General features: G+C 44.7%; 1 protein-coding gene across 3 annotated transcripts in view; it reads right to left on the bottom strand.

Annotated features, from left to right (window-relative positions):
* Window positions 1-12,994: 12,994 nt before the first annotated feature.
* CEP78 (centrosomal protein 78) overlaps window positions 12,995-18,385 on the bottom strand; it is a 61,527-nt gene continuing 56,136 nt past the window's right edge. For all 3 annotated transcript variants that reach the window (XM_075931739.2, XM_075931740.2, XM_089779242.1), the window contains exons 15-16: window positions 17,873-18,026; window positions 12,995-15,130 (exon numbers count right to left, since the gene is read on the bottom strand). In XM_075931739.2, coding sequence (XP_075787854.2) covers window positions 14,669-15,130; window positions 17,873-18,026 — 616 coding nt within the window. In that variant the 3' untranslated portion in view covers window positions 12,995-14,668. The remainder of the gene's footprint in view (window positions 15,131-17,872; window positions 18,027-18,385) is intronic.

Here is an 18,385-nt window from a genome sequence, read left to right as displayed (position 1 = left end):
CCTTTTTCGATAAGGGGATGTAAATTAGACATATCAAAATTGTAAATGAAGCTGGGATTTGAATTTCCCATGCTTCATTAACATAATGGCAGCTGTGGTTTTTTTTCCAAAAGCCGCTTTTCGGAAAAAACCCGCAGTCAAAACGGGGATCGTTCTACAGAAATGCCCCATTTCAAAAGATCCTGTAAACCTCATTTTTTGAGGGTACCAGTAGCACAATTCCTATAAGGTAGCAGCTTTCTACATTACACAAGCACTGTCGGGCCACATGTTCCCTGTGCAATCAAGCCTCTGAGGCAGGGCCAAGCGGCAGGAGCAGCCACTTTACAGATAGGCTTACCCTGCCTGGCTCTGCGGAAGGGGGAGAGGAATTGGGCTAGGGCAGGGAAGCTGGGGGTACCTGGTTCTGAGGGATGGGCATCGGATTAGAGCAGGGAGGGTGTTCTGGGGCAAAAGGAGCATTAGGTTGGAGCAGTGGGGCTGGGGATGCCTGGATCTGGGGGAGGGGTGGGTGCATTGGGATTACTTATAATTTTTTGAATGGGGTACTTTATAAAAAAAAGTTGAAAAACACTTCTCTAAACCAGTGTTTCCCAACCAGTAGTATGAATACCCTCAGGGTTACTTGAGAGAAGTCTGGAGGGTACATCAACACAACTGAAATTTGGAGAAAACTGAATTTTTGGTTTAATTATTCAGTGTTTTATTATTTTTATACTTTTTACACCCAGAACTTTCATCACCCATCCAGCTATGATTAAGTTGTTTAAACAAATGTGTTGCAATGGTAGAAATTTTGTGTGTGTGTCTGAAAATTGTGCTGGGGGTACTGATAATTTTTTTAAAAAGGGGGTACTTTATAAGAAAAGGTTGAGAAACACTGCTCCAAACCATTCCTTTTGGCCTCTCTGTTTCCTTTCTCCTTTGGCAAGTTGGGCAGGTAGCAGTTTTGGTAAAAATGTATCAGATGTACACACAGTGCCCTCTCTACCTCAACTTGTCCTGGATAATCCAGGCCTCAGTTCTAAAGGAGTTGGCATTACTGAGATGATCGATTTCCTCCATATGTTGTTGTGGATAGTGCATGTGGGGCCTGACCCAAACTGGAGGGGGTGAGGGAAGATGCAGTATAAGCTCCCCGCTCCTCTCAGGGTCCGGCTCAGCCATGTGCCAGGGTCAGGGCCCTGCCCCATGGCAGGGAAAGGGGGGGCACAAATTTTGCTTTTGCATAACACCCTTGCTGCTCCTCTGATGCTAGGGGGGTGCCGGGCTGGGCTGCAGGCGGTGGGGGGGGAGGAGGTGCAGGGCACTGGGCTCACCTGGGCTGCAGGAGGAGGGAGGTGCCGGGAACCTGGGAACCCGGGGCTAGACTCAAGGGGGAGGGAGGGGCAGGAAATCAGAGCTGGGCTCAGCAGTTTTGCGGGGTTTGGGGGGAGGTGCAGGGAACTGGGGCTCATCTGTGCTGTGGGGGAGGTCTGCAGGGAACCAGTGCAGGGCTCAACTGGGCTGAGGTGGATGGTGGAAGGCATAGGGAACAGAAGGGCAGCTCAGCTGGGCTGTGAGGGGTTGCAGGGAACTGGTGCTGCACTCCCTTGGATTGTGGGGGATGGTTTTGGGGGAGGTCCAGGGAACCAGTGGGGGTGGGCAGCTCAGTTGGGTTGCAGGGGAGGGAGGTACAAAGAAGCCTAGTGGGGAGGGAGGGAACCAGGAGCCCTGAAATGACCTCCCCTGGTCCAAAAAAATCCCTCATCTGGGACCAGTCAGATTTGGGAAACCCTGGTCTAGCCAGTTTTGTATCCATCTTACAGTCCATTTATCCAATCCATATTCCCTTAACTTGCTGGCAAGAATATTGTGGGTGACCATATCAAAAGCTTTTCTAAAGCTGGCACTGGGAGGACTAGAAACAACGTAATTGCATATTCATCATTTGCTTAATGAATATGCAAATGAATGTTACCAGTCTTCCAAAAGCTCGTGAATGGATTTACTGGTCCCTGTGTCAAAAAGTTTGGGAACTGGTCTAGCATCTTTATTGTCTAACCTATCCTTTAAATCAGCCTCTGTTCTTGATGACTGGAAGATAGCTAATGTGACACCAATATTTTTAAAAAAGGCTATAGGGGTGATCCTGGCAATTACAGACCAGCAAGTCTAATGTCAAATTAGTTGAAACTATAGTAAAGAATAAAATTGTCAGATACATAGATTAACATAATCTGTTGGGGAAAGGTCAACATGGTGTCTGTAAAGGAAAATCATGCCTTACTAATCTACTAGAGTTCTTTGAAGGGGGATGTACTTGATGTAGTATACTTAGATTTCCAAAATCCTTTGACAAGGTCCCTCTGCAAAGGCTCTTAAGTAAAGTAAGTTGTCATGGGATAAAAGGGAAGGTCCTCTCATGGACTGATAACTGCTTAAAAGATAGGAAACAAAGCACAGGAATAAATGGTAAGTTTTCAGAATGGAGAGAGGTAACTAGTAGTGTCCCTAAAGGGTCTGTACTGGGACCAATTCTATTCAACTTATTTATAAATGATCTGGAGAAAGGGATAGACAGTGAAGTGGCAAAATTTGCAGATACTAAACTGTTCAAAATAGTTAAGACCACAGCAGACTGGAAAGAGCTTCAAAAAGATCTCACCAAACTAAGCGATTGGGCAACAAAATGGCAAATGAAATTGGTAAATGTAAAGTAATGCACATTGGAAAAAATAATCCCAACTATATATACACAATATGATGGGGACTAATTTAGCTATAACTGCTCAAGAGAGAGATCTTGGAGTCACTGTGGATAGTTCTCTGAAAACATCCACTCAATGTACAGTGGCAGTCAAAAAAACAAACAGATTGTTAGAAATCATTTAGAAAGGCATAGAGAATATCTTATTGCCTCTACATAAAAGTATGGTATGCCCACATCTTGAATACTGCATACATATGTAGTCGCCTCATCTTTAAAAAGATATATTGGCCTTGGAAAAGGTTCAGAGAAAGGCAACAAAAATGATTAAGGCTTTGGAATGAAGAAATATTAAAAAAAATATTGAAAAGATTTAAACTTTTCAACTTAGAAAAGAGGAGACTAAGGGGGGGATATGATAGAGGTCTATAAAATCATGACTGGTGTGGAAAAAGTTAATAAAGGTATTTACTTATTCCCATAATATTAAAACTAGGGGTCACCAAATGAAATGGATAGGTAGCAGGTTAAATACAAACAAAAGGAATTTTTTCATCACACAGTGCACAGTCAACCTGTGAAACTCCTTGCCAGAGGATGTTGAGAAGACCAGGACTTTAACAGGGTTCCAAAAAGAGCTAGATAGATTTCTTGAGGTTATATTGCTACAAAATAAACTGTGTGCAGAGTATTTGGCTGATCATGATAATGGGCAAATTAATGTGTCTCATATATTATAAAGAAATTCCTGTGGGATAACAGAGTGATGTCATCAAATCCTTCTGCATCTCACCTCTCCTCGCCCCCCCCCCCTTCTAGCTTGAGCATGACCTCGCTGTTCCCCTTGCCACTTGGAATTGCTGTTTTAAACCAAGACGCTACTCCCCTTCCTCCATCCCCGCCTCACAGGGCTTTAAACACCAGGGCTACGTCTAGACTGGCATGATTTTCCGCAAATGCTTTTAACGGAAAAGTTTTTCCGTTAAAAGCATTTGCAGAAAAGAGCGTCTAGATTGGCACAGATGCTTTTCTGCAAAAGCACTTTTTGCGGAAAAGCGTCCGTGCCAATCTAGATGCAATTTTGCGCAAGAAAGCCCCGATCGCCATTTTCGCCATCAGGGCTTTTTTGCGCAAAACAGTTTTTAGCTGTCTACACTGGCCCTCTTGTGCAAAAACATTTCCGGAAAAGGGCTTTTGCCCGAACGGGAACGTCAAAGCATTTGCGCAAGAAGCACTGATTTCAGACGATAGAACGTCAGTGCTTTTGCGCAAAATCAAGCGGCCAGTGTAGACAGCTGGCAAGTTTTTGCGCAAAAGCAGTTGCTTTTGCGGAAAAACTTGCCAGTCTAGCTAGTCGCAGCGCAAGAAACGTGGCACAGTAACTGGCAGACCCCACATTGCAGCCATGACAGGCTACGGGTGGGGGAGAATGGTATGGTGCTTTCGACAGCAGGCCAGAGACAGGCGCTAGGAGCAGGAATCCCAGCTGAGCTTATGTTCCAACAGAGGGCTCTTGAGGAGCCAGAGCATGGTGCCCGACCACCTGGAGTCTGGCTACCCCTAAAGAGACTCAGCCGGTGGGGGAGGAGGACAGAGAAGGGGCTCACAGGGCTGGGGGAGGAGGAAGAAGGGTGGACCTGGGCTAAGACATCGGGGGACGGGGAAGGGAGAAAGGGCTCAGGCTGGCACAGCAGAGGGAGGGAGAAAGGGGGCCTTGGCAGTTATGACAGGGGAGGAAAAGGGGCCCACGCTGACGGGGTTGAGGTTGCCTACCCCCCACAAGAGGGGGGATTTGAAATAGTATTCAGATAATTCATCCAAAGAACTTTCCTGATCAGATAATCGGTTGTTGTTTCCAGTATTATATATTACAGTTGTGAAATGTGGCCAAAGTCCATTATTGATTTCAGGCTTTTGCCATATCAAACATGGAAACTACAAATATGTGAAACATTAACAGCCAGCAAGAGTTTGAAATAAACAGTCTTTACCCAAATTCAAAATGCATAATGAATTTATACACACAGTCATTATATATATAGGTCTATAGACTGTCCCCCATAGGGGAAAAAAACCCTTTGTTAAGCTAAAGTTAAGGTTTCTAAATTGCATTTCTTAAACATTCTATCAAAATATAGGAAATCTCCAGTTTCCTTAATACCCAGCATGACAGATACAACAATCTCCTGCAATGTCTTTTAGAGACTTCGTTGAATTAAGTTTCAATAGCCTTGCAGTCCATTGAACTAAAAATGCAAAGTTTATGAATTATTGTAACCCCGAGAAGTGTTACAAGTTTCAAAGGACTATTTGAAAATAATGTATCATACAAGAAGGAACTCACAAAGGTCAATGGTTTTCCTCCCAAATGGGGGAAGGGAATGCAGATTCCCACAGCTGGATCCATTCTTTTGAAACTATGCCCCCAAAAGAGTATAGTCTGTTCTGTGGTCTCTGAAGAGCCAAGTGCCTATCTATATAAAACAAAGGCTAATCTATTATATGGGGTTTGTTCTGAACAAAACAGTGGTTATGTGCGTGTAAACACAGGGAAAAAAAACCCCTTTGTGGGAATTGAAGTACTATTTACTAGATCCCTTGCTAGAATTTGGGGTGGTCTCTGGTAAGCTTATTAGCTTGCATTATTATTTTTAATAGATTTTCTTTATAAGGCTCTGTAAGCCCCCATGGGCAAGGGGCTTCTCCAGCCCCATAGGGCCCACCAGAGGATAGGGGCTTTCCAGCCCAGGCACACCATAGTCAGAGGCACTCCAGCCCAGCCAAAGCAGCCCCACCTGCGTTAAACTTAAGGCTTAACTGGTTAATTAAATGGGATTTTACATCCCTAGTAAGGGACAGGGGAGTAGGTAGCCCATTCACAGCTGGGCCAGTGTCACTAAGTCACAAAGGGTTATAAGACAGTAATCCGCGCATATGATCAAAACTATGATCAATAAGCAAAAACTAGGGTTAGAGTCAGGCCAGGGTCAGAGACCAGACGTTATCAGCAGGCTGAAATCAGGAGGCAACAGTCAGGGTCAGACTATTGTCAGAGATTGGAGATGAGCAAACAAGATGAGGTCAGAAGTCTGTATAATTACCCACACTATAGCCAGGAACATCCTCTAAAGTTAAATCATGAGCATGGGCAAATTAGGAGGCCACAGGGAGCTGTCATTCTGGATCTTTTGGCTGGTACTTTTTCCAGTACCTAAACTTCAAAATGGTCATTGGTTGTGTCTCTTATGACCTCCTACTGCTGATGTAGGAACATCGGCTGTTCCTGGTTTTGCAGATACAGGTGTGATGAGTTTCTCTCCGTGGCACCGCATGGAACTGGAGTACCATTGAGCCCTCTGACCTACCAGTCTGGGCTCTCTTGCACACTGTGCTGTTATGAAAAGTGCAGGTGTAATCCTCCTGGTCTTATGCTTCCTCCAGCATACACAGAGGTAAGGACATGACCATCTGCAGTTACATGCAAGCTCTTTGACCACCTACTACATGGGAACCCACAATAGAGAAGCTACAGCCAAAATACTCCCCCCCCCCCCTTCCCAGCTTTCCAGCACAGGACCCTATAGTGGTACCATCCTACCCTACTCCAATAGTAAGAATTTACTATTCAGTTTGTCTCCCTCTCACTGTGAACAGAAATATGCATCAACATTGCTAAGATTCCTACATACTTCACTCTAAACTCATTGGCTTAGAATAGATTAAAACATAAATTTATTAATTACAGAAGATAGATATTGATAGGGAATCTGCTTTAATCTCTTTAACAAACAAACAAAAACACAACAAACTAAATACTAAATAATTGGATATGAATAGCAGATTCTGACCCTCACTGGTTGTATGAGCAAACTTGGAGATTCTTAAGGCACAAGCTACTGCTTTGCAGCTTAGAATCCCCAGGTCTTTCAAACAAAGGCTAGAAATCCCTTTTAGTCTGGGTCCAGCGCTTCCTCCAGTTCAGTCTTTTTTACTCAAGTATTTCCAGGAGTCTTCTTGTGTGAGGAGTGGAGAACCACAAATGAGATCACTCCCTTCCTTACACGGCTTCAGCATAAGGTAAGAACTCTTTGTTTCAAAACTTGTTTCCCAGACCAATTTGTGGAAAAATACTGACATCCCAAGATGGAGTCTAGAACCATGTAGCCTGATCACATGTTCTTGTAGAGTCCTGGTAGCCATTACTTACAAGCTGGCCAACATTCCCACCATTTCACTGCATCACCATTGTCTTTGCTGATGGGCTTTCAGCCCCATTTGGCTTCTTCACTGTTGTACCTGAAAGGCTGGCTATAGGTGTTTTCCATAGTAAGCCCATTTGAAGTACAGATCCCCAGTCAATTTTCACAGTTTCAAATACAACTCTGATACATGCACATAAATTGGATAATCATATTCAGCAAATATTAACTTTTCCAATGACATCTCACAACTTATGTTGTACAAAATTAATCATAATTATGCCATAATCATATCATAATAATGTGATTAATATGGGGTACAGTGTCACACTAGGTTCTGATCCTGGAGATCTTTATACCCACACCTGGAATCTCTCCTGTGGCAGAAATATTCTGAGGTGCCAGATGGAGCTGAGCACTGCTCTGATTAACTTTGTCCTCTGCATTGTATCTAATATTGACTTTTTGTCATTTACCAAGAGGTCCAGGGATTGGTGTAGCCTGCAGCAGCACTGCAACATCGCTCTGAACTGGGGATCTGGAGCAGCTTTTATGGAGCCAGGCATCAAGGTACTAGTAACTCTGGATATCCTGATGTGCAAGGTAAGTGGCTACAACAAACATACACTTGGTAAATGCCCTTTGTGCTGTTGCTAGACTGAATGGGAGGACTGCAAACTGCCCGTTTTGTGCAAAAAATATGCCACACCTCATTTGCATAATTAACAAGGTTGTTTTTGCACAAGAGGCTTTTGCGCAAAAAACCCCTCTTGCGCAAGAGCCAATCTGCCTGAAAAAAATACAGAACAGCTCTTGCGCAAAAGGCTCTTGAGCAAAAACAGAGCCTCAATTATGCAAATGAGGCACCGCTCTATTCCACGCTTTGCCTCATTTGCATATTTTTTGCACAAAACGGGGACAGTGTTGACATAGCCTGATAGTGGTTGGATCCCACTATAAATCTTAGGAAGTATCTGTGACTTTGAAAGAGCACTATGAGGAAATACGCATCCTTCAAGTTGAGGGCAGCATACCCCTCCTGGATCCAGGGAAAGGATGATCAAAGGCCAGGGAAACGATACAGAACTTCAATTTCTTTAGATATTTGTGGAGGTCTTGTAGATCTAGGATGGGCTATAGACTGCTCTTGGCCTTGGATTAAATATATATATATATATATATATATGGAATTGAATTTCAGGGCAGCAATGAAGTAATTCAGGATTCACCAGTGTTGTGTCCTGATAGATCTCCTGCTCTGTTTGTGAGGATAAATGTTCTGCTGTGTGAGTTTTTGTATGCAATTGTGTGGATTTAATTTTGTCCCCTAGGCTGGCCAAAGAGTTAAGTCCAGGTACCCCGACATTTATAGACTGAGAAACTTTCTATGATACGCACCTTATGTATCATCTTAGGCATTAATGATGCTTTAGTTACCTCCCTTTGTACTTTCCTCCTGACACTTCAGACAAACATTCCTATTCACCACCTTTTGTTGTGCTTTCACTCCTGATGTTTCAGACAAAATATTCGCTACTTTTGTCAAACTATTTTATCGCGTGCTGAGTTAGCGTGTCCTTGTACTGTTCTGGTGGAATGTATTTACATGCTCCATGTATTTTAGCAGTGCTAGCAGTACCAGTGCTGGGTTTGTATCCTAGACACTGACTTACAGTGAAACACCTACTTTTGACAAGGCCTACCTGTTACTTATAGTACTGTAAAACCTGTGCTATCCAACACTTAACTAGCTGGAAAACTTTAGAAATTTATGCGTGAGAGCATAGCACTCCCGGATGCAGGATGATATCCACCCCGACAGCCGTTGGGCTGAAACTGGCATCCCTTTCATCCGATCCGCATAAGCAATAAACAACTGAGAAGTCTTGCGAAACGGTTCCTGGTGGGATCTAGCGTCCATAGCTGGGGCCAGATCAGCCAGGGTCTTGTCCGGGGACGATGAAGCAGTCGACTCACGACTCAGAAGTGGCTGCTCCACCGCCTCCTGAACGGGGGCTAGTTGCAGCGGTCCTCTGGACTGCTGCTGCTGCTGGGTCCCTGTTGCCCAGTCCCCCAGATTCGGGTGGCACTTGGGGCTAGCCCCTTTAGGTGAAGGACGAGCTCTGGACAAGGAGGCCGAGGGTGTGGACCTCCGCCGCGAGCCACTAACAGACCTGGCAGGCGGGAGTGACCCCTGCCACTGGTGATAGGCTCAGGGTGTCCAAAAAGGCCAGGACTGCTGGACCTGAGGTGGCCACGTTTGTTCAAAACCTAACGGTGTCGCCTGGTGCTGGGAACGGGATCGACTCTGCCTCCGACTCTGAGGACAGTTCTGACGCCGACTACGGAGGTGCCGATGAGGGCTGATCCTGCATTGCCCCAGGGCGGAATCGCGCCATCAACTCTGGCATCCTTGTGTGGGGGCGGGGCTGCAGGGATGGAGGCTGCGGCACCGGGCCATGCAGTGCCAGCAAGGCTGGTGCCTGTGGTGCCGAAAGAACCATTATCTGAGGTGCCGGCAAGTACGGTACCGGCAGTGCGTGCGTCGGCGGGAGGGCTTGCAGCGCCGTCATGGACGACTCCTGCTGAGCCAACAAGGCCGGTGCCTGTGGCAACGACCACAGCACCGGAGCCCCGACAGTCAAGTCTTGGAGCCAGCACTACCACCTGCACCAGTACTGGCACAGTCTGGCCTCGTACCACCGCGGCCAGCAGCGATGGACAGTCCTTCGACTCTACCAGTGCCAGCTGGGGCTCTGGGAGGGGGAGAGCCAGCAGGGTACTTATGCTCTGCTATAGCGGCGCCACTCCAGGGGGCGACCTGCCAGCCCAACGGGTACCGCTGGGGAAAAAATGCTCTGGAAACCATGCACGCAGTGAGCATGCACCTAGTTTGAATGGACATGAGCAATCACTCGAAGAAGAATTATAATTAAATCAAGTCTTCCTGACTAGTGATTTAAATACATTTGATTTAAATCAAATCCAACCTGACTGGAAGCATTCTTCTGGATTCATCTCCCATACATCTATAAAGGATATTAGGGAGAATGATTCAAGAGGAGAGTCTAGACCAGTGGTTACCAATCTGTAGATTGGGATCTACCAGGAGATGTTGGAGCCTCTGACAGGTGATGCTGACTGGTTTGGCCAGGAAGCTATCAAGCACTGGCGCTTCAGTTGCCCCTCCACCCATTGTTGTGCTGCTCCTGCCCTCCGCTTTTGAGCTGCCTCCTTGTGAGAACTTCTGCTTGCTGTGCAGGGTATGGGAGGGAGGGAGAAGTGGGGAATGCTGATGTCAGGGTGTCCCACCTCTCCCGTACCCCATCTCCACACAGAAAGAAGTGGATGGAGGGAGTTTGGCAATGCAAATCTGTCACTGCTTGCAAAGTGGGTTATTTTTGGTTTTTGTCTGATTTGTGCATTTCTTAGTTTTCATTTCTCTTATGCTTAAATGTAATTCTTTGAGCAGTGAGTTCTAAAATGCCTAACCTGTCATGGCTGGAGAAATTATACCGATGGTAACTGCTGCTCCTGGAAGTGGCTGGCATGTTCCTGCAGCCCCTAAGAAAGGCAGAGCAGTTGGTCTCCACATGCTGTCCTTGCCTACAGACATCACCCCTGCTGCTTCCATTGATAAATAACGGGGAACCATGCCCAGTAAAAGCTGTGGGCTCAGTACCTGAGATGAAGGGCAACACATGGTGCTATGAAGCCATTGCTGTACATGACAGCTGCTTTTAGGAATGGTGCCAGAGTAGGAGTAAGGCTGCTTTAACTCCACTGCTCCAGTACAGGAAGCAGTCTCATTTAAAGGGTGTCCAGCCAAAGTCTGCTTCCTGAACCTGTCCTAGCCCTGAACCTTCTCCTACACCCAGCCTCCTGCCCCAGACATGAGTCCCCCTGCACCCAAACTCCTTCCCCAAAGCTTGCACCCTGAAACCCTTCCTGGACCCCAATCCCCCACACCCTGGACTAAGCCCGGAGCCCCTCCAAATCCCTTGACCCAGACCAGAGTCCGCACCACAACCCCCTACCCCAGCCTGATAAAAGTGAATGAGGATGGGGGAGGAAAGATGGAGTGAGCAGGGTGAGGCCTCAGAGAAAGGGTGGAGCAGGGGCAGGGCCTCAAAGAAGAGATGGGAAGGAAGTGGGGCAAAGGTATTTGGGTTTGAGGTAAATCTTACATCGTACTTAAACTGAACAAGTGATCTTATGGAGACCACTGGTTTAGAGAAAGATCAGATAGTGAATGGACTGAAAAGAGTCTATCTGCAAAAATTTATTTAAAATGTAAATAAATAAAACTTTAAGTGTTCATTTCAATATTACAGTCAATTTAAGAATAGAACAAAATCTTGAATAAGTAATTTTGTTTTGTGATTCATATTTAACATATTTAACATGGGTACAGAGAAGTAAGAGGTTAAATTAAAACCGCAACAATTTGAAATTAAACTTTGTACAAAATCATTGCTTCAACAACATACTAGAAGTTTATCACTAACTAGAAAGTTAGATACCACTACAAGATATCTAATGGGCTTTTTTTTTTTATACTGACTGAAAATAAAAAATTTTCCTGACTTACAGAAAAGTTATTTCTAGCCATTAGTTGTACCAGCTAATGATTTCTGATGCAAAAGGAAACAATTTCTTCCAGACTTCCATTTTCTTTCAATATTTTTTCCATTTGTGTGGGACAATATTTTCCACTAAGCAGTTCCCCATGTGATAAGGTTAAACAATTTTGCTGGAAAACATGTTCAATTTTGTTGTCCTTTTAAAATCATGAAACTTCATTCTCTGGGACAGCCACTATGTAATAATCACTGAAATTCCATGTTTCTTCATTAAATGAGCCCAAAAGAATCACCGCACTGCCCAAACCAGAATACTTCAAATCAGTGTTCCCTCTAAGCTGGGCAACAGCACAGCTTCACAGGTGATTAATCATCCCCACCCAGTCAGGCAGCTCCTTGCAAGGAGCCCTGAGCCTCTGACTAGGCAGGACTGATTAGTCACCTGTGAAGCTGTGCTGCCATTCAATTTAGAGGGAACACTGCTTCAAATGCTGTTCTGGATAGTCCTTTATATGGTAGTTCTATCTTCCTAGATATTTTTGTTATTCTCAGCATCCTCGATCTGATTTAAAGGCTCCATTTTCTTCTGTCATTGATATCGCTGCTAAGAAGAGCAAAATTAAATAGAATATGAATTTTCGTGATAAGGACACTTGTCCTCTAGGAATTGGACCAACACAATTAATTAATTTAAAAGACCTTTTAATAGCCATTTGATCGTAATAATTTCACTTGCTAGTCTTGAATCAGCAAGCTGGAAATGAACCCAATACTCACCCTCTCAGTCGTCTATAAGAATCCAAGTTAAATTGATTTTACTGTTTCAGAATAACCATCACTATTTCAGAAACTGAAACTTCAAGTGGGACATGTTAGTGATTGAATTCAATCAATACCTGTCTTAAAACAAAAACAGAGTCACCACACCTAATATAGGCTGATTAAGTAGAGATAAATTCCATTACAGGCAGTCCCCGGGTTACGTACAAGATAGGGATTGTAGGTTTGTTCTTAAGTTGAATCTGTATGTAAGTCGGAACTGGCATCCAGATTCAGCCGCTGCTGAAACTGACCGCCAGTTCTGACTTACATACAGAATCAACTTAAGAACCCCAAGCGTCCCCAAGTCAGCTGCTGCTGAAACTGATCAGCAGCTGATTCCAGGAAGCCCGGGGCAGAGCAACTCTGCCTCGGGCTTCCTGTAGTCAGCGCTGGTCAGTTTCAGCAGCAGCTGACTTGGGGACGCCTGGGGCAGAGCAGCTGGGGTGCTGCTGGGTTGCTCCAGTAGCGCCGCTCCTTGGCGCTACTGGACCAACCCAGCAGCACCCCAGCTGCTCTGCCCCAGGCGTCCTGATTCAGCCGCTGCTGAAACTGACCAGCAGCGGCTGAATCAGGACGCCTGGGGCAGAGCAGCTGGGGTGCTGCCGGGTTGGTCCAGTAGCGCCCAGAGCGGCGCTGCGGGACTAACCGGCAGCGCCCCAGCTGCTCTGCCACAGGCGTCTGGAGAAAAGCCTAGTTTGCTGGGGGGGGGGGGGCGTACTAGCTGTGCCCCCCCCACTCCAGCAGACCAGGAAGATGCGGGCAGCGGACCGAGACGCACCGCGGTCCCGCCGCCTGGGTCCTCCGCGGCTTTGCTCCCAGTTTCCCTGGTCTGCTGGAGACCAGCAGACCAGGGAGACGGGGAGCAAACCCTCTGAGGACGCCAGCAGCGGGACAGCCGCGGGGCGTCTGGGCAGTCCCGCTGCCGGCTTCCCCCGAGGCTTTGCAAAGCCTCTCCGCGGCTTTGCAAAGCCTCGGGGAAGCCGGCAGCAGAGCAGCCCAGGTGCGCCTGGGCTGCCTCGCTGCCCGAGCCCCTCCACGGCTTTGCTCCGCGTCTTCCTGGTCTGCAGACCAGGGAGACGCGGAGAAAGCCCCGGAGTACACGGGCGGCAGGACCGCGAGGTCCCGCAGTCCGTGTCCTCCGGGGCGAGCCCCGTTCCTAACTGCGGATCCGACATAAGTCGGATCTGCGTAAGTCGGGGACTGCCTGTATATGAAAACAATAAAAATGCTTGACATATGCAAGTGAGTCAGTAAGTTATTACTTATATTCTCTAGAACAGTAGTTCCCAGCCTGTGGTCTGTATGGGGTCCATGAGGAGCCTCTCACAGTCAAGCACATCTTTCAACCTGTGTTGCTTCCTGCAGCTCAGGAAGCTGCATGAGCTGAGGGACTTGCTGGCCGCTGGCACAGAGCCTCTCAGCTCAGGCTCTGTGCCAGCAGCCAGCATGTCCTTCAGCCCACACTGCTTCCCCAGTGGGCTGAGGGATGTGGAAGCTACAAATCCAGCTATATTGTTTTTGGGGGAGAGGGGTCCATAAAATGTTAATAGATTGAAAAGGGGTCCATATCCTTGAAAAGGTTGGAAGCCACTGCTCTATAATAATAAGATGAAAACAAATTATTGAAATAAAAAGACTGTAATTTCAATTGACGTCAAAGACAAGATATACAAAACCATTATTGCATGTGTAACAATAAAACAAGACCATATTCTAATACACAATATTGACCAGCAAGGATTTAGACTCACCCTGGTTCTCTCAGTAACAATGGAAGCTACGCATAAACAATGAAGTAAGGACATATTCACTGGTGCCTAAGACAATGTGGCATGTACTTACAACTAAATTAGGATTTAAAATATGGTCAACTGAAAGGAAAATAAAAGTCATAATCAGTGTTCCCTCTAAGCTGCAGGGTAGCACAGTTTCACAGATGATTAATCAGTCCTGCCCTGTCAGGAGGCTCAGGGCTCTATACACAGAGCTGATTGACTGGGCAGGGCTGGTTAATCACCTGTGAAGCTGTGCTGCCATGCAGTTTAGACAGAACACAGGTCATAATTAGTACTCTCATTAATTTTATTTGCTCAAAACTTTATTATTTAATAAATCTATATTCATTTTACTGCACAGCAAATTAAACATGCATACCCACACACACACACCATATGAGAGTCTTTCTAAACTCAGAACAGTAAAGGGTACTAGTCTGATGACGTATCATTTGGTTTTGCTAGAAATCATGTAATGAGAAAAGACTGTTTACATGAAATAGAAACAGTAAAGAGTGTGGAAAGTTTTACAAAGTTTTGAAACCATACATTTCTCTATACACGCGGAAAAACAATCTGAATTTTCTTTCTATATTCATTTCAAATGCTATTCATGGTATGGATACTTTCTTGTATATCAGAATCAAATCCCTCTGCATCATTTCCAGATGGGTCTGCTGGCTGATTTTCTTGGGCTGTAACATTTGCAATTCCAGTTTCATTTGTTCTGTAGATGTGTTTTTTTGAGGAATGGTTTTGGCTTTCTTCACTAGAAGTGGCACTGATTTTTCTGCTACCCCTACTTTTCAGAATGACATTGGAATCAGAGAATAAATGCTGACTACTAGTAGCTGATTGCTTCAAGGAATGCCCTTTTGTCTGTTCACTTAATGTGACACACTTCTCAGAGGATGATGGCTTGCTATTTTTGGATGTTTCCTCTTTCTTTCTTTGATTATCTATTTGAGCTTCAGTTTCTTCCCATAAGCCTTGCTGCTGTTGAACAATGACCTTAAATTCTTGTATTTCTCTGGGAACAGCACAGGTATTATTCGTAAGAACCTGAAAACAGAAGATACCAGGAAGAGAAACTGATGTCTCCACCAACATTCTGAAGCAAAAGATTCAAATTAAAATCAAATTTCTTAATGAAGCCAGAAAACCTCTAACTCAATTTACTGGATTATTGCACAGTCATCTTTGTAAAATACATACATAATGAAATTGGATGGGGAAGAGGGCTCTTTCAGAACATCCTTTTTCCCAGAAAGTTCAGCTTATGAAGGAGGATCATCAGAGTGACTGGGAAAAACCAATGAAGAGGAAAAAGGCACACTGCAACAATTTCACTTGTTTCATTTATTTTGGGCATTGTCTACTTCTCAAAATTGAATCCATTGCACGGAACAAATTATAGCACAAACGTGTTAAATCAGCATGGCTGTTGTGACTTTAAGAACCATTACAGACTTGCCTTGTGCCCACACTAATGTTGTCCAAAATGACTTGAATTGCAATGTCCTCTTAGTACCTATCCCATAACCTGTTCTGTGCTTGTATAGCCCCCAGGGAAATCATGTCCTGGTTCATGAATGGGGCTCCTGATTTCCACGGTAATACAAGTAGTAATCTCCAGCACCCAGTAGCAGTGTATGGTGGGAGATTTTCCAAAGCCACTGGTGTACCATGGACAGTAGTGGGAAGATTAGATAAACCCTTCAGTTAATCTGCATACACTTCATAGACATTAATACTCTCCCAAGTGAAAAAGTGCAGATAAAAACAAAACATTTAACCTTTGGAAAATACTACTACTAACAAAAATAATAAAAAAAAGGTCTTCCTATACTGGGTTAAGTATCCAAAAAAATTCCAACCAACTTTAAAAAAAAACAGTTGGAGAGTAGGCTACAGAGGCCAAAGTTAAAATCAGTCACAAAAATAGTTCTAGCAATAAAATCCTCATCTACAGTAACACTTTAACCAGTTTTAAACCTCACTCAGCTTAATGAATATTAAAACTGATTTATTCAGAGTGTCAATATTAGTGTCAAAACTAGTCTCAAAATTCCACAATGCTCTGCAGTTGGTAGCATGCTTGTAAACTAGGGCTGTTAAAATGTGTTTGCGTAAACATGTAACTGCTCAATTTTTCAGCATTTACATGTGTACAGGCAGGGAGTGGGGAAGGGAGGCAGGAGCCATTTCCCCCCTTCTTTGGGTGCTGCCTCTATCACTTCAAGCACCAGCTCCCGCCTGCCCCTTTCCCCCACGCTGCTGCCTCTGTATCCAGCTCCTCATGCACTCTGGCTACCACCTCCCACGCTGCTTCCTCTGATACAGAGGCAGCAGCACTGTGTCGGGGGGGGAAGGGGGCGGCACACTGAGTGCAGCCATGAGGGTTAACCAATGAGCCTGGGCTCGGGTAAACATTCGCATCCTCATTGTAAACTATTTAGAGTACATTTAGCATGGATGTGAAGTGTGTTCCAAGTTCATCAGAAGGTTACAATAATATTGTAGCAAAGAATAATTTTTCTGGTATAGAAAAGCATTTAGATACCCACTCATTTTTAATCTAGCAGTTAAGATCTCTGAAAAGTTCCAACTGTTAGACCCCACATATCTGCACATCTTTAGAATGGGTGTTCTTACTGAAGGGCTCTTAATTTTTGAATTAATTTCCCTTTAGTTTAATAGATTCAAAGTTCACTAACTTGCAGAACATGCTTCAAAGCCTTATTGTGTTGGTATTACAAATTTATACTCACTTGATGCCTAGGAGTGGCAAAATTCTGTCCAGGACTAATGGCATGTTAAATATATTCCCCAAAAAATCATGGCTAGACATGATGCTTTATATCATTGGGAAATGGAAGCTCCCAACTGTTCCAGGGACACACCCAGCACTTGTTTCGAACATCAGATTTTAAAGTTATAACAGCTATAAGTGAAACTATTTTTGGTAATTTGTAGATATTTCTAAATTATATTCATAGTAATTCTCTTCTTTCTAAATCTTCCAAAATAGGATTCATGCTCACTAAGGAAACGTAGCTTTAAGTATGGGAAATACAATAAATACACCATTTTAAAATGTCTGTATGCAACATATCCAGAATGGTGTGATGCAATTTATCCAAAACCAGTAAAAGTATTACTAATGAGTGACTGACACTTCAGTACAGGTTGGAAGTGTTTGGCACCCTCGGGACCTAATTGGTCCCGGATGAGAGATTTTTCCCTACCAGGGGAGGTCATTTCAGGCCCACTGCTGCTGGCTCCCCACTACTTGTTCACCCCCCCCCCCGCCATGGGCTTCCTGCCCCACCCCCAGCCCAACTAAGCTGCACGCTAGCTCCCTGCCCCGTCCCAGCCCAGCTAAGCCACACACTGGCTCCCTATCCCCACTCCAGCTCAGAATAGCCGTGCACCTAGCCCCCCCACTTGCACTCCAACTGAGCCGTGCGCCGGCTCCCAGGCCCCCACCCTCCTGCAGTGCTGGGACTCTCTGATCCAGGAACATCTGTGGTCATGCCAGACTATGGATGTTGCTGGATCACAGAATCCCAGATTTTAGAGGTGCAACCTGTAATATGTTATATTTGTATTCATACATTTATTTTATACAAACATACACACACTTCTACATATGCCCCTTCTGCACAAGGATATAAGAGATTCTGAAGCTCTAAGAAATGTTCATTGGTCCTTCACCAATGTATAAATTTCACCTACAGTGGGGCAATAACCAGGAAATAAAGTAAATTGCCACATTATTCTTCAGATTTTTCCCACACTTACTTTGTTACTCTGTGTGTGTTCTTGTCTTTCTTCTTCAAATGATTTCTCTCTCTGTATAATAGCAGGTTTATTGACCGTAGAATTCATTTGGGGATGGCCCAACAAACCAAAATCAGATTGGTCTATCCCAGCTATCGTAGCAAGTTGCCCAAGTCTATTTAAAAAAAAAAAAAAGTGAAATGTGATCTTTCCGGAATGGGTAGTAGTTATCTGTACTAGACAAAAGAGGAGAACTGTTGCAAAATAAATATTTGTTTGAAATTTTCTTTTTGGGGTGCAAGGATACCCCAAATTATAAATTATAGTTACTATAATACCTCCTGCTTTTGCACTACCAAAAATATATGATTTCAACTAGGAAACTAAGAGGCACTGGTGATGGAAGGGATGCTGGTAAAGGGAGGGAAATGTTTTGTTATGAGTTATTTTTCCTACCCATAACAGGAGACAAACGGTGATACAGGTTGAACCTCTCTAGTCCGACACTCTCAGGACTGAGCCAGTGCCAAACCA

Source organism: Pelodiscus sinensis, chromosome 6 (assembly GCF_052426305.1).
Source record: "Pelodiscus sinensis isolate ZL-2025 chromosome 6, ASM5242630v1, whole genome shotgun sequence".
NCBI classification, from domain to species: Eukaryota; Metazoa; Chordata; order Testudines; family Trionychidae; genus Pelodiscus; species Pelodiscus sinensis.
The sequence above is the reverse complement of the archived record's forward strand: the minus strand, read 5'-3'. Positions and strand labels throughout refer to the sequence as shown.